Raw genomic sequence first — 15,170 nt, 5'->3', positions numbered from 1 at the left:
GTATGCACTTTGGTGATTTCCAATGCTTATTGTTTGGTTATTACTAATAAGGACATGACCTTTTTAAAGTTCACAACTAATCTCACTGTTAAAACGGTCAAAAAGCTAGTCTGACAAGGGGATGGGCTATGACTTGTAAACATATGGCCATTTTCCTGGGGGATAGGGCTTAGATCCACAGTACACAAGATACTCAACAGGTTTCTCAAGTCCTCATGAGGATGCCATTTGCTGCCCTAACTTTCAAACCCAAGTCTGCTTACCCTGTGAATGATTCCTGCAGAGTGAAGATGCTTGATACCACAGAGCATTTGGTAAAGTAGATAAGACATTCGCTCATGGTCGAGCTCCATCTGTATGACCTGGCACAGATTGGCATCCATTAACTCCATTACCAGGTAACTAAATGAAAAAGCAAAGTCATGAGCTTATCATCTGTGTTGAGGAAGAATTACAGCATCATTTCCAGTGAGTAACAAAGCCTTTCCTTGTTTCAAAATGTCACTGATTTCTGCTGACTGGATATAACATAGGTGGAGAGTGGCTAAGCACAGAAATTGCTCACAACCATATCGCCATGGTGCTTGTCTCTCACTGCACCAATGCTGTCCTTGGTGGGCCTTTCTTAGTACATTCCCCAGAGACTGTACCTTACATGCACACGCAAGCAGCACAAAATTGAACCATGCAGAACACAGAAGAGCCACAAGCATCAAAATGACACGACTACTTGGCCTTTGATCATCATGAGGAATGGATACCGCAGCACACGTAGGAATCTGAGAGAAGTGGTGCTAAAACATGCATCCCCACGTGAAATGTCTCCAAAACCCTCCTAAGACTGCATGACTAAACTCAGTTCTCAGTACAAACAATTGGTCTTGAGCTTCTGGTAAATAAGCTTTACTGACAACCTCAGCAGGACCTTATCCCAGTCCCCTTGAGAGGGAAGTTAATAAGTTGAACACACACAGCTCATTTCTTATGAGACTTCTCATAAGCACAGCTGAATCTTAATTATAACAGGGCATCAAAGCACTCTCAAACTTTGGGGAAAACACTAGCTTTCTATTTCTGTGTGACCTACATGCCTCATCTTCTCCCCAGCACTAGTTATCTCCTCTGCTCTGCACATGTCTGCAGCGACAATTTTATGCGGAAGACTCGTATACCAAAACCAGAACCATACTTGCCACTGCTATCTGTCTGTTGGCATCACTGCTATCAGAGTACAGAAAGGAATACATTTCCATACAATGCATACAGAATATGGGAAAGACTGAAAGATAAAAGGCATTCAGCTATATAAAACACTATTTAAAATTTCATTCAGGGCAGGTTCCTGCTACGCACAGTAGTGCTTGTGCAATAGACAATGCTCAGCAGAGACGCTAGTTATCCTTTGCACCTAGCACTGGTTCCCCAGGCAAGTAATTGTAGGCAGTCAAAGGTTAGTACAAAGCCAACATGAAAGGAGGAAATATTTCACATTTGTCTCTCTTATGGGAAATTATTTCAGAGTGAACTGCTGCATTTCAAAACCTCATGACTCAGGGAGCTGTGCAACAACCATCATTTCCCAAGCAAGCTAACACCACAAAAGCAGGCCCTTTTAACTACTCACACCTCTTCATATGCATTTGAAGGTAAATGCAAGTAACTGTAACTCTCTCAAGAAGGGTCTCACCAGCAGGCTTTGCACACTTACAGCACTTAGGAATCCCAACATTTGGCACCTTATAAATGTCAGAAGTCTCTGAACATGGGAATGCAGGGTATGTGTCTACCAAAGCGTGGTCTACACATGATCATTTTTAGAGGAGCTCACAGCCTTTGTATTCTGCCAAGTTACTGAGTTCATGGTACACTGTAATGCCCCACGTCTCTAAAGCTTTAGTTTAATTACTTCCTGTATTACTTACACATCCTGGAACTCCTCCAGAGATTTCTGTGGTGTGAAGACATTTAATAAACTGATAATCTGAAAAGCAGAGTAAGACAAAAGGAGGAAGACAAGTGATAAAGGTAAGCAGTTGAACCCATTTTGAAGTGTGTGTTAAAGGACAAACTGTTTTCCACTGCTCAGTTTATACCAGCACTTCTCACTTCATGGCTCAGTAAGAAGCTGGCAACGTTCAAAATAAAATGCCTCACATCTCTAAGATTTCTTCAAGGTGCACTTGAAATGGTTTCTGAGAGAAGGATTAGTAAGGAATGATAAACCAAAACGATAACGGTGAAAGAGCCCTCTCAGTTTTGAAGTTACAGGTTCAAAGACCAGCCTCAGCTCAGTCTGTGGGAACAGTCCTCTTGCAACAGCCAGAAGTGTCTTATATATGGAGAATGCACGTCTGAGGGGAGAAGTAATCAAGGACCATCGTACTGTAAGTAAACAGAAGACCTTCCTTCTCTCTGACACACTCTCAACTCCTTTGAGGGCATTTGTCCACACAAACTGACACAATTTCCATCCCCAGACGTACTGCATTTTAGTACAAGCACTTCAGAAGGGCAGGTACGTTCTAGGCCAAAACGGGACTTCTGTTATGCAAGGTGTATTACTTGCTTTTTAAACATGCTGGGCTACTGAAAGACACTGATAGCAATGTGCAAAGCAGCACAGAGGAAAAACGTGACCTTAGGGATCCAAATTCCTCATGCTTTCCTTCTTGTGAGCAGGAAAGGTAGGAGATGGAGGCAAAGCCACCACGAAGATCACATCTGAACCTCTCCCTCTCTGCCTACACCACCTCTCTAGGCTTGTCTTGACAATCTTCTCCTTCATGCGCACTTCTCAAAACTCTTAATCAGCAAATGCTGCACTGTCCTCAGCTTTTATGCAGCATTTTAAAAATTACGTATTTAAAATGAGTATCACTACTCTGCAGTCCTCTGCTCTTCTCCAGTCTATTCTAAACGAAGTGAAAACACATCATTCTCCTGGTTACATGGAGGACTACTCACCCCTGCATTTTCAAAGCCTCCTGGATTGCTCTGACTGAGGGTAGCTCAGTCATGACATCCATGTCAGTAGGGAAGAGGCAGGTACACACCCAATTGACAAGGTGAAACAAGGAAAAGTCAATGCCCAGAGGTGGGGGCAGAGAACATTAAATGTGACAAATCCCACTTTTTGTCATTTTAGGGCCAAACCTTTTTCTTCGCATGTGAATTTGTGACTGGTGCAAAGTATCAAACCTCAGCTTACATCATGCTTTTCAAGCTCATCTATGCTCTGCATAATGAGAAAGCCATTTCAGGATCTGAGGCAAGAGTAAACGTAGCTAACTAAGAAATTCACTCCTATTGAAAGGAAGGGGCATCCAGCAACAGCAGCAGAGGAGGAACTATAAGAAAATAAAATCCTTGGGAAGTCCCTTGAGCAATGCATTGGGGCAATCCTACATAACCCATTATAAAAACAGCAAGTGTACATACAGGCAGACAGACAGTTCTAAAACAGTTACTATTAACATACAGACATGAAGTATGTCCACCGCTACAGTTAAGGATATTTTACTTCGTTACAAATTCTAGATTTTATACAATAGGTAGTGGGTGTACAAAGCAGGGTAGTCTAGAACTTCCTAATGTTATTTCAACAAGAGCACTTTAAGTAAGAGGAATAGTGCAATGTGTTGTGGCTTCAGAGTTCCTGGCTCCACACTATTAGCTGACATACAAATACATGGAAATGGTCAAGTGCTTTGGGTTCTTTACTTTCTTCAGCATTTTTAAAATAATCTTCATAATGATGGCCCCTTATCTTGCACAATCTGTACATCACATCTGTATGATACTAGGTTTCGGATGAAATCCAGAACAAGGAGTGACACTTGAGCTGGGCACTCCAACTCAAGAAACACTGCTTTGAGTCTTGAGCCCTAGTGACAGGAGGATGGAGCCAGCATTCCAACCATCACTTATATATTTCTGGAAAAACAGTAGACAAGAACATATTCTGCTCTCTCCCCTTCCATCACCCCCCGCCTACTCGCTGGGCTCCATTTGGCACAGCCTTTACAGTAGTATATGCAATAAACTCATTCTCCTATATTGGCAAATAGTGTCAGAGAGAAGGTAGACCTTGAGCATACTTCACTTCTCATTTCCTCTCCTGTGAAAAGGCATCCATCATAAGAGGTTTCTTCCTAACAAACCAAAATACTTGTTTCCTATAGAAAACTTACATTTTTATGATTCACACACTTCATGAGGACCAGCTCTCTGTAAGCTCGCTTGGCGTGAGTTTGGTTCTGAAATGGTCTGCTGAGCTTCTTAATGGCCACGTTTCTGTCAAGGACAGCATCATATGCAGCACTGCAGTAATTACAAACAAAAGGGTTATACATCTTAGAGGACATCCTTCATTTCTGATGGCAAATTCCTGGCCTCAAGCCTATTATTCCCATTTTTCACCCCGAGAATAGTAGTGGGACAAGGGAGAAAAAAGAAGACATCAAGAGGAAACATGTGCCACCACATCAGCAGAGTACAGCATGCACCACTGCTTCTGAACTCTGGTTTCATAGGAAGCTAACATTTATTTTCAAGGAGTGAAGAAAAAAAAGAAAACATTATGTAACTCTAAATAAAAATACGATAAAAACTTGATGAGATGAGAAGTTCTTTCCTAAAGCAACAACGTGCAGTGGGTACAGTGGAGAGGCATATGCTTTTCCCATCATGATTAAGGACACCTTCACCAGGTCGCTCAGTGAAAAATTCCCCACTTTTATTTAGAATGAGTTTTGTCTTTTCCTTATAATACTTTTAATGAAATCAAATTATTTAATCATTCCTATACACCATATCATCCAGTTCTACTTACACACCTAGAAAAAGAACAATTTCACAAAATGTCTTTGTCATTTCCTTTTAGTAATGAAAAAATTGTTGCATATGTTTAGTTAAAAATTTTGAGAACATGAAGAAATACAGGCTGTGGTTTGCAAAGCAGACTCTTAAAAACGGGCTTCTAAAACTCTCTTTTAGCTTTTAAAATATTTTGCACAACCTTCACATATTTTGATAACCTTCACCTCCTGTGAGTTTGTACCACTTTAATTTTGGTTGCTGCAATATGACTACACAAATGCCAAATTCTGCGTTTCATAAAGCACAAGTTCTCAGCCGTGTTCTGCAACTAACAGTCCTCAGATCCTGTTCCCAAGTCTCCCTTTTCTCAAGAAATTAATTCCTGCTTACCGTAGGCATTCATTGACATTCACTTACAGCATCTTACTGACCACGTACAAAGCAGAAAGCATACATCAGAAGCTTAGTTACAAAGCCAACAAAAATTTACAAGCTCTCTAAAAAGCGTTGGCAATGTCTGTCTTGAAATGTCTCCTCCTCCACCTGCATGGTTTCCAGTTACACTACTCCTACATCAGGAACACACCAAATACATCCCTCAGAAAAAAAGCAGCTGGTTACTAGAGGTGGTGAGGAATACTTTGAAGAATGCTTTAGTAAACTACTGACATTTGGGGCAGGGTGGTGGGATTTCCCCCTGAGAATGTCTGCAGACAAGGAAAAAAGCAACAACTCATGAATTTCCTTCGAGATACTCTGGAATTTTCAGGAAGTTCCATTTTAATATTTTCATAGTGCAACTATTTCACATCAAACCCCAAATTTACAAAGAAATGTAAAAATAAATAGAAAGCCAAAGGAGTTTAAAAACATGATCTTTCTATAGTTAAATGCTTTGCCTCTATCATTGATGGACACACACTTTGAATATGCTTTAGCAGACAAATGTCTCAGCTAATCCATATTACCTCATCACTCAACAGCTTTTAAAAAGAATAGTCCACATAAGACTCAGTTGAGTTATATAGGAATGTTTTAAATCACTGTCATCTCATTTTCTATTCATGTGTTTTAATTTCATTAGTTATGTCACATCATCATAGGAGTTACCAAACAGTAACACCAAAAAGTTTGTCTGGGCAACCATTTTCCCCAGTTTCTGTTCTCTGATCATTTTTCTGAATTTTCTCTCTCTGTCAAGGCAAGAGATACAAAAGCACCCATCTAAAATCAGAAAAACAAAGCTTTCTTAAGCCCTAGGTGTTATGATCCATTTCCAGTCCTCTACATATTGTAATGTCTGCTTCCTCAACTATGGAGAAAAAGAAAACAACTAAGATACTCCTTTGTACAGCACTATTTGCTTTGAGATACAAGGATCTTACTTGTAGTTTTATTCTTGCCTTCTATCAAATAAATGGAAGGTGTCCAACCACTTCAAGACATCAATAGGTGAATTCATTGCACCAAGTAGATTAATAGTACTGATGCTTTTTGCTATTCACTGGAGAGAATCTTTTGTTTCCAGACAGCCAACTATGCATTTTACTACAATGAAATTACAGATACCACACGTAGGTCCCCGCTACACAAAATCCTTTCCTCAGAACACCAAGATTAGCACTGATGATATATATCAGCCTTCTTAAGACAAACTTCCATCACTGGCAGAAGAGTGGCTGTATGAACAGGTGACTCAAGGGAACAGGGGTAAGAGAGAGTAACAAGTGTCTGAGAACTGATGTAAAAGGATCAAGCATGAAAGGCAATTTCAAGATCTCCAGTAAGAGAGCGGACTTACATGTAAACCCTGTGCTCCTTTCTCTGGAAGCTGTATTGGAACTTTGCTCAACTATGAAATTATTTTCAAATTTATATAGTTGCCTATTTTTGTAACAAAGACTATAATTCAACTCCCAGTCTTGTAATTAAATTTTAGTTCTACTTCAATATGAGCTCAGAAAAAGAATCCTCCAAGCTTACTATCAAATCTCTGGCAGCTGCACAGATGGAAAACACAGTAAATAAACTCTTCCATTGTAAATTCTGTTTATGACTAGTTTTGTAAGGTAAATGTTGGTGTTAAAACTGCCTTTTTAAAAATGGTAAATAATTTGAAAAAAAACACACAACAATTTAGCAGAGAAAAGTTTTAGCCAGATGTGAAAATAAATTCACGGCTACCAAGGCTTATATGTAATTATAGCTATTTAACAACTTCTTTGCTGACTCCAGCAAAAAAAAGAAAAAGAAAACAAAGGAAACTAAGTGCAATTCTTTTTAGTCCAACGGATTTACACAAGCAGATAACCATTTACAACTAATGCTGCGCACAAGTTCAAACTGCAAGAATCAATTATCAATGCTCTCTTATCACACACTTGAAGGACCAGGCAATCGTTTTTCCACATAAATTAGCAAGCCAAGGGAAGCATTCTAGTTTGACGTCCAAGATGCTGTTTCAATAGACACAATATAGTATGGGAAGGATCTTTAAATCAATATCTCTTTTAATCAATAATGGAACTTAACACTAACCACTTCCATTATAATCTACCACAGAACTGACTGACAAAGTCACAGAAAACATTCTTTTTAAAATAGACTCTTAGAGATCGGTAACAAAATGGCAATTTTTGATAGACTTTATCTTCAAGACTCTTTGGATGGGGTAGTTGCATCCTTTTCAAGCTCATTATGTTTTCTCCAGCCACTACTGGACTAAAGCAACCTTACTCAAGAGATGATGGACTAGAAGCCCAAAAGAGAGGAGAAAGCTCCTAGCCGCCAGCCCCCCAGGACAGGCTGTGAAACAAAGATATACCACTGAAACTGGACAATTTCAAAAACAAAGGTTCAAAATGTAAAGGAACCTGTTAGAGAACTGGAGGTATCATTCAGTGTCCACGTGCTTCCATGTATTTATTAAACCTACTGCACACAAAATCTAGTCAAAAAGGAAAAGATAGGTCTTGCTCTTCAGCTTGCCCAAGCCTGCATTTTATGCACTACCCTGAAAAAGCGTGCTTTCAAACTGTGCCTCAAAGACTTACAGCTCTGGTACCAAACTGAAGTCCTCTGAGAATGGAGAAGTTCATCATCCGTTTCGCATGATGGATTTTTCATTCAGATATTAAGTATTACAGAACAGAGAAGAGCATACTTGGCACATTTTGTCTACAGAGTATCTTGGTCTCAAGTCTCATTATGTTATGGTATCACTGAAATTATTACTGCAGCATTTTAACACATATTTCCTTGCTTCACTATGGCAGACTTATGCTGTCTTCTACTTTGCAAAACAGAGCACTCCAAAGGCCCTGGTTAAATTCAAGTATGTTTTAGCTGACTTATGTTTTTTTCAGTTGTTAGATTAAAGCTCTCTGGTTATCTGCACATTAAACAAGAAAAGGTGATTTAAAGAGGTCTATGCACATTTATGTACAAAAATGTAGGGAAAATACTAAAAAACAGAAAAACTGCTCACTTGACCAGTCATAGCTATGCTTATTGAAACAAGACTCAGGCATAGCTAGAAGAAACTACTTGAAAATCAGCATCTCCCCTGCTAGATCTGTGGTGGTGTGTATCTGGGTAACTACCACCCTAGAGATTTTGTTCAGAGATCCTAATGCACACATGCATTTTCTGAAGAAAGCAAACACCAAGGAGTCCAAGTCCACACCTCATGCAGTCCCTTTACTTTCACCCTTAAAGGATTATAAAGTATTGCTTTTGTATTCATGAGATCCGCAGTGCAATTTGAACACCTATTATTCATTCTAAGTACTGCACTCAGCCCCATTGCTTGAAATGTCAAAGCCAGGCAGCCCTTTCTAGCAGAAAAAAAATAGGAAGTGCAGTGAATTTATATTTCTAAAGGTAAGAAGATTCAAAAACTTCACTGTGAAACCTATTTCACTGTTCAGACAAATTGAGACAGCCACTATCCACTAAATTTTCAGATTTGTAGTCTGAATTAAGATGGCTGAGCCACCATAGAGAAAACAATGCAAGTTGCATGGATACAACACTTATTTTTAGCCAACATATTTACTACTTAACTCCACTCAACATACTCCAACAGTGCTATACTGTAAGTTCTCCACTTACCCTACTGCATAAAACTATAAAACCACAACATGATTCACTGTGTGGCAAAATAAGCTATACACTTCTAGAACCACTGGGAAAAATGGGAATCAGAGGCTGGAGTGTACTACGGAAAGAAAAGCTCTGGAATAAAATTTGTCCTCATCTACTTCATGACAAATTGTCCTGTTACTATGCTGAGCCTGCACAAATGACTTTTTTTTTTTAAAGAACAACTACACATGTGAAAATACCAAATTTGTTAATGTTAACATAGTGTTCTTTCCTTAAAAGCTCTAGCAGCTCTTAAAGGTGACTATCCTCTCTATCACCATCACAAACCTTAAGCACATAAACAGAAGCTCCACACCATGCAGAGACCACAATCACATTGATTGAGCTGACAACTCAAATGCACAAGCTTATGCTCCTTTTGGTTGTACAAAAATAGCTCTGCGGCTCTCTCATCTGCCGCTTGAACTTCAATTTAGTCATCTTTCTAGTTACATGAGCTGGTGATGCCCTAAAAAAGGCATCATTTTGGAATCCACTGCTCAGTTTTGTAGGTGGATGCAGGACGAACTCCTTTCTCAGAGCCACGCTCACTCACAAGAGCTGCATCAGGACAAAGCATGAAAGGCAACATGGCGACAGCTGTCCTGTTCCTGAGAGGTGTGCCAGGTGATGTAGAATAGGTACCATTTTAGTTTTCCTGGTGATTAAAATATTAAGGAGAACTCTTACATACTTCTCATTTCTATATATTCCACTGATTTATTTTATACTTAGCTCTGTAAGTGACTCAGTTGTAGCATCATTTTCTGGCAGAACTGTCAGAAGAGAAGTGGTGCTTTCTGATTCTGCATTTATCATGCCACTAATTCAGTATATATTCTGCATGCTGGCAACTGCCAGGCTAGGAAATTCAGCCTGGTCAGTGATACAAGCCAGCATTTTTTCATTCTGTTTTTAAGTCCTCTAGACCAAAATGCTTTCCTTCACACAAGTGACACTTAAGAGATAACAATCTCTTGGTTTCCAAACCATGCTGCAAGCTTGAGAATTTACTGAAGCCAGAGCAAGGTAAACATCTGAAAAATGGATCAGAGCTAGGGATGCTTATCTGTGTTCCATTACAGAAAATACAAGGGCCAAAGAATTTGCTATCTAATTTGTAATTAAACCCAATCAAGTCCAATATTCCGTCTACCCAGCATTTAGCAAAGGGGTATAAGATGAGAAATCTGGTGAGCAATTTCCAGATTTGATGTTCTGAACTCTCAGCAGGGTACGTACACTTGGGACACCTTTCAAGGTTTGTTAAGTGTCAAAGCAGCAAAGCCAGAAGAGTTCCAGTTCCCTCCTTCAACAGCCATGTACAAGACTAAGGAATTATGGACACTAAGGAAAAGTCTGAGCAGAAGCTGAGTCTCTAATACTTTCCAACTGGCAGTCACATGATGATTCTGTTATTCTTGGATCTGCAGACTGAAACAGAAAAGAGCTACTATCTTCCATACCCACCTCACAGTTGTAATTTAAAAAACTTAGTGGCTTGTTTGATGAAGAGAACAAAAGCTGTCAGTTTAAGGAGAAAGAAAGAGTAACATTTCTTGCTGCAACCCTCAACTGCTTAAAAACCAAAAATTCAACCAAGCACTGAAATCATATTGTCAGCAAGCGATCATCTACAATGTGATGAGCATAGGAGGAAAAAGAAAGTTTTTATAAAAGATTAACCCTAAAAGACTACTCAAATTCTAGTTTCCCAAGCAAACCCCGTGGCTTCTGCAAGGTTATTCCAAACGGAGGCAGATAATCACAGATGCTGAAACATTACCTGTTGGTGTTCTGGGAGGGAACAAAGCCAATGCTCACACTTGTGACACATTTACCCTCCCTGCCCCTACTCGGTAACTAACTCAACCAGCCCAAGCTGCTCTAACTCATCCAGTATGCTCACATCCAACTGGGGCAACTCACAGTGAGGGACATCTCTGACACAAGAAAAGATAGCAGTGGGTGAAAATGATGCTTTATCAGGATATAAAATATTTTACCTGCTGTATAGCAAGCCAAAATGCCTCACCACTTTAACGAGAACAAATGAATATGTCACTTAAGTTGTAGGGTGGCCCTGTTACTCCAGAACACATCAGAAATTACAAGATTTTCCTGATTCAGTTTTAGAATAAGATGGTGTTTGTTTTTTTCTTTTCCCTATTAGAAAGTCTACCCCCTTCTATAGATCATGAGGAATTAGTGACTCCAGAGCTACAAGATGCAGTTTTGATTTGTAAATGGGCAATGAATTTCAACTGAATGGAAAAATTTACTACCATCAATACAGAAAAGAACAAAAGCAAGAAAACAAACAAAGCCAAAAAAACTACACTGATGTCCTCTCGGCCACCTGCATTCACACCTGCTTCTCAGTCCTCCTCCTTTCTGCTGCCCTTCCCAACTGCTTCTTTTTTTTTTTTATCACCAACTCTTTCTGGTCAGTTTTCCCAGTAGTGCCATGCAAGACATGTCTTATATTGTTCAAAAACTTCACTTAGGCTTCCTATGCAATCCCTTGTTTTGTATTTTCTTTCTGTTTTGCTTAACGTCTGTTATATTCTGGTTCTTCACCTGTCCCAGTTGTTCCTGTTTGTTGAAGGAAAGCAAGTCATTAGATGACAGATAACCTTTTGCTTTGTTAAACACAGTGAAAATCTGTAGACCACTAATGTCAGAGAATAAATAGCACCAATTCATGCTGACAATGAAAGCTGAATGAACTAATCTGCATTTCATTCCAGACTAGCTCTAGTTTTCTATTTCCAGTTCAATTTCTTTCTTGTTTTGGTATTTGCCCGTTTATTTAGATGCTCTGCCCTGTAGCCCCACTGCTACGATTCCATATGGTCACAGCAATTTTCCTACCGCAGAAGAAACCTCCTGTCCTGCTCTGCTGTCAGACACACAGTAATCAGTGCGGAGGATGCAATAATCTTCATTTCAGCGGTGACAGGATTTCAGGATAATGGATTAGAGGGAAAAGACTGAACTCGGTTAAGCAAGGACTGCGATGCTCTGACTTGTTAATTCCAGTCTCAATTTCCTGACTGAACTGGTATTTACCTGCATCTGATTTCCAAGAAAAGATAACCAGAGACTGCAGGAGAAGCAAGAAGCGTCTTAAAACTGTTGGATGTGACAAAGTACAGGAGCAAAAGAGATGCAATATGAAGAGGAGGAGACCTGGCAGAGGCCATAGGAAAGCCCTTGGTGGGGTAAGAGCAGATAGGTGCTTTTTATCCATAAAGGGAGTTATGAAATGTTACTGCCTGATAGCCAAAAATCTAAATAAAAATGAGTTATTAACCACCACTGAAAGACCTAAGGCCACAGAAACGTCAGTGACTTCTCTATAGCCACAGAACTTACTAACAGCTGATAAACACCAATGTTCTTTTTTAATGGCACTAAGTATCACAGATGCTTAACCATATCCACTCATGACCATGAACAAACTTGCTCTCTACCTAGGAGCTATACTGAACCAGCTGAAGATCCTGGGTGTCACCACTCTCACTGGAGCCACAAAGTGCCTCTGCAGCACTGCAGCTTATCACCAGGTTTAGCAAATACTGCTCTTAGGGTTCACAAAAACAGGTTGTGCACAGACGGTTTCTAAAGCACCTGATTTCATTTTTTGTTTTTACACACATCTGCACAGGGAAAATTTGGACTGGATTTTGCCTGCTTAAGTTTTGTAGTCATGGAAACCATACAGGTTATTTAAGGCAAAAAGAGGAAAGAAAAATAGAGTCAGAGAAATAGGCAGTCTTGAGTACTTTAGAGACAGCCTCTGATCTCTATGCTCTTGGAGCGCACTGTGGCACTTTTTTATTACATGTCGTTTGTAATGCCCAGGATTTAAATTACATTTTAGATTTCTGTGTACTAGTGAAGGGGAATGAAACATGAGAAGATAAACATAAAATACATGGCGACTATCTCCTTGCCAAGAGCCTCTGCAGTTAGGCAACAAAAGGACATGACAAAAAATATTTGAGGAATATTTTTTGTTAAGTAATTACATCTAAGTCCATATCCTTTCATTCCTTTAAGCTTTCAAGGACAAAAAGAAGATATAAACAGTAACTCTTGTTCAAACATGACATCTCAGGTATCTCTGTCATTTAAAAACAGTTTTTCATCCTGTCTCAGGTTCTCTCACGCACTGTTACTAGATATATTTTTTTTTTCTTCTTCTTTCTTACTTAAAGAAATTAGTAGACAGAAGTAGTTTTAAGAATCAAAGCAAATATGAAATATAAGCTGTTTATTCTTAAAAACAATTAAATTAACGTAGCTGATTTTTCAGATGTGTAATGTACAGTGTAATGTACATATGGCAGCTATCTATAATCCTTAGGCAGACCAAGCTCAGTTATTTGTTCAGTCATTAACAAGAGCATCGCAAGACGTTTCCTCCTCTCACTCCTATGCAAGCAAACTGACTCTGAATATGTGCTACTGTGCCAATTCTAATAACGTTACCTTCACAGACAAATCTGCTCAATTTAGATAAATGTATTCACCCCTAATATTCCAGAGCCCAAACCCACAGAGATACTAAACCTTTGCTGTTTCCACTGGGAGTCACTCAGCACCTTACAATTCATGTGCCAGTGATTCAGATTCTCGAGAAAATTTCAACATTTGCTATTTTTCTGAAGAAGGAAGTCACAGATTTTGCAGAATGAAAAAACAGAATGTGCTGTTCCAGGTATAAGTCAGACGGTGATCAATGGCTAACCAAATACATGTAATTAATTTTTTGACATTTCAGGGCAATGACATGCTGAAAATCCAGAGAATACTACAATGTAAATGCAAATTGTCATTGGAGAAAAGCACTGCAATGTTATAATGAATGAGTGAAGCCTGAAACTTGCTGTCAGCTTCCTTATGGTATTTCAAAATTTAAGAAATTCCTGAAGTGGAAAAAAAAAAATAAACTGGCAACAGTTCAAACCACGTACTCTTGGGAGAAAAAAAATCTCATCGAGTGTTGCCACTGTATGAGACAAAAAGCAGAAAATGTTTTTGAATTGCTATGTTCATTTCACTAGCAGTGCAGTAATAGTTCACAGTGCAAACTGACAAGGTATTTTCTGTATTCCTCTCATACAGAACACTTGTACAAATCTTGAAAGGTTGTCTTCAAAAACCTCCTCAGGAGCAGAGTGCCAAAGCACATCAGCAAAGCATATAACAGCATGAGAAACTTAAAACAATCTGAACTAATGGATACAAATTGGAGAATCTTTAACAGAACAGGATAAATCCACAGCAGCCATCAACAATTTGAAGTGCAAGGAGTAAGCAAGACGTGACTGCGGAAACGAAATGCAGGTAACCCAACTCAAGATGTGCTCAGCACTGACTCAGGAAAAAGCCCACAACCAACCAAATTAAAACCGCCACTCCCTTCAGGGCCAGGGAAATTGTACCTGTAACTGGATGCACTGTTCACTTCATTTTTTTTCTGAATAACGTGTTCTTTCTTTTCTTCTACCAAAATTCCTGCTCTGCGCCATGATGGGAAGACCTTTGGATTTCAGTGGAACTAGGCTGGTTTACACAAGCAGAGACACTGACATCTATCTACTTCACCTCCGGCACATAGAAACCGAAATATTGTCAGGGCATGGTCCCACCTTTAATTTATTGATTTCCAGCTATAGAATAGAAATAAGCAATAGAAATAAGGTAGCGTGTTAACTTGAAAACACTCAGATGTCCATCCTTCTTTGTCCTTTTTCACTTCACCACAGCACATTCACAACCTTCTTTCCTTGATTATTGAGAGCTGGGAGTTGAGTATGAAGTGGCAACTCCATTTTTCTTCAGGTTTTACCACTACTCCCACTGCAGTATCCCTTTGGAGCCTTCCATTCAGACCAGGATTCAACTGTGTTACACACAAATGGATATTAAGAATAAAGACCATACAAAGGAGCTTATGTGTTTTTGCGAACTCAAGAATCCGATGTTCTTCACCATTTACGAGCCCATTTCACAGAGAAACTTGTCATATTAAATCAAAATCTACTTCTAAATGGCTCTGTTGATTTAATATGCTCAGTCTTCAGTGACTTCTACCAGAGGCCTACAGGATGAAACAGGCTACCCTAAATTATATACAATAAAAAGTATTTTTAAAATATATGGAGAATTAGAGTAAGTTTTCACCTACAGGACAC

General features: G+C 39.2%; 1 protein-coding gene across 20 annotated transcripts in view; it reads right to left on the bottom strand.

Moving 5' to 3' along the window:
* Positions 1–15,170, bottom strand: part of MAPK10 (mitogen-activated protein kinase 10) — a 155,152-nt gene that overhangs the window by 40,202 nt on the left and 99,780 nt on the right. For all 20 annotated transcript variants that reach the window (XM_080591710.1, XM_080591712.1, XM_080591714.1 and 17 more), the window contains 3 exons: positions 4,191–4,320; positions 1,923–1,981; positions 264–402 (listed from right to left, as the gene is read on the bottom strand). In XM_080591710.1, the coding sequence (XP_080447836.1) occupies positions 264–402; positions 1,923–1,981; positions 4,191–4,320 (328 nt within the window). The remainder of the gene's footprint in view (positions 1–263; positions 403–1,922; positions 1,982–4,190; positions 4,321–15,170) is intronic.

This window comes from Anser brachyrhynchus (genome assembly GCF_964034855.1).
Source record: "Anser brachyrhynchus genome assembly, chromosome: 4".
NCBI classification, from domain to species: Eukaryota; Metazoa; Chordata; class Aves; order Anseriformes; family Anatidae; genus Anser; species Anser brachyrhynchus.
Note: the sequence above shows the minus strand (reverse complement) of the source record. Positions and strands in the feature narration are given on the sequence as shown.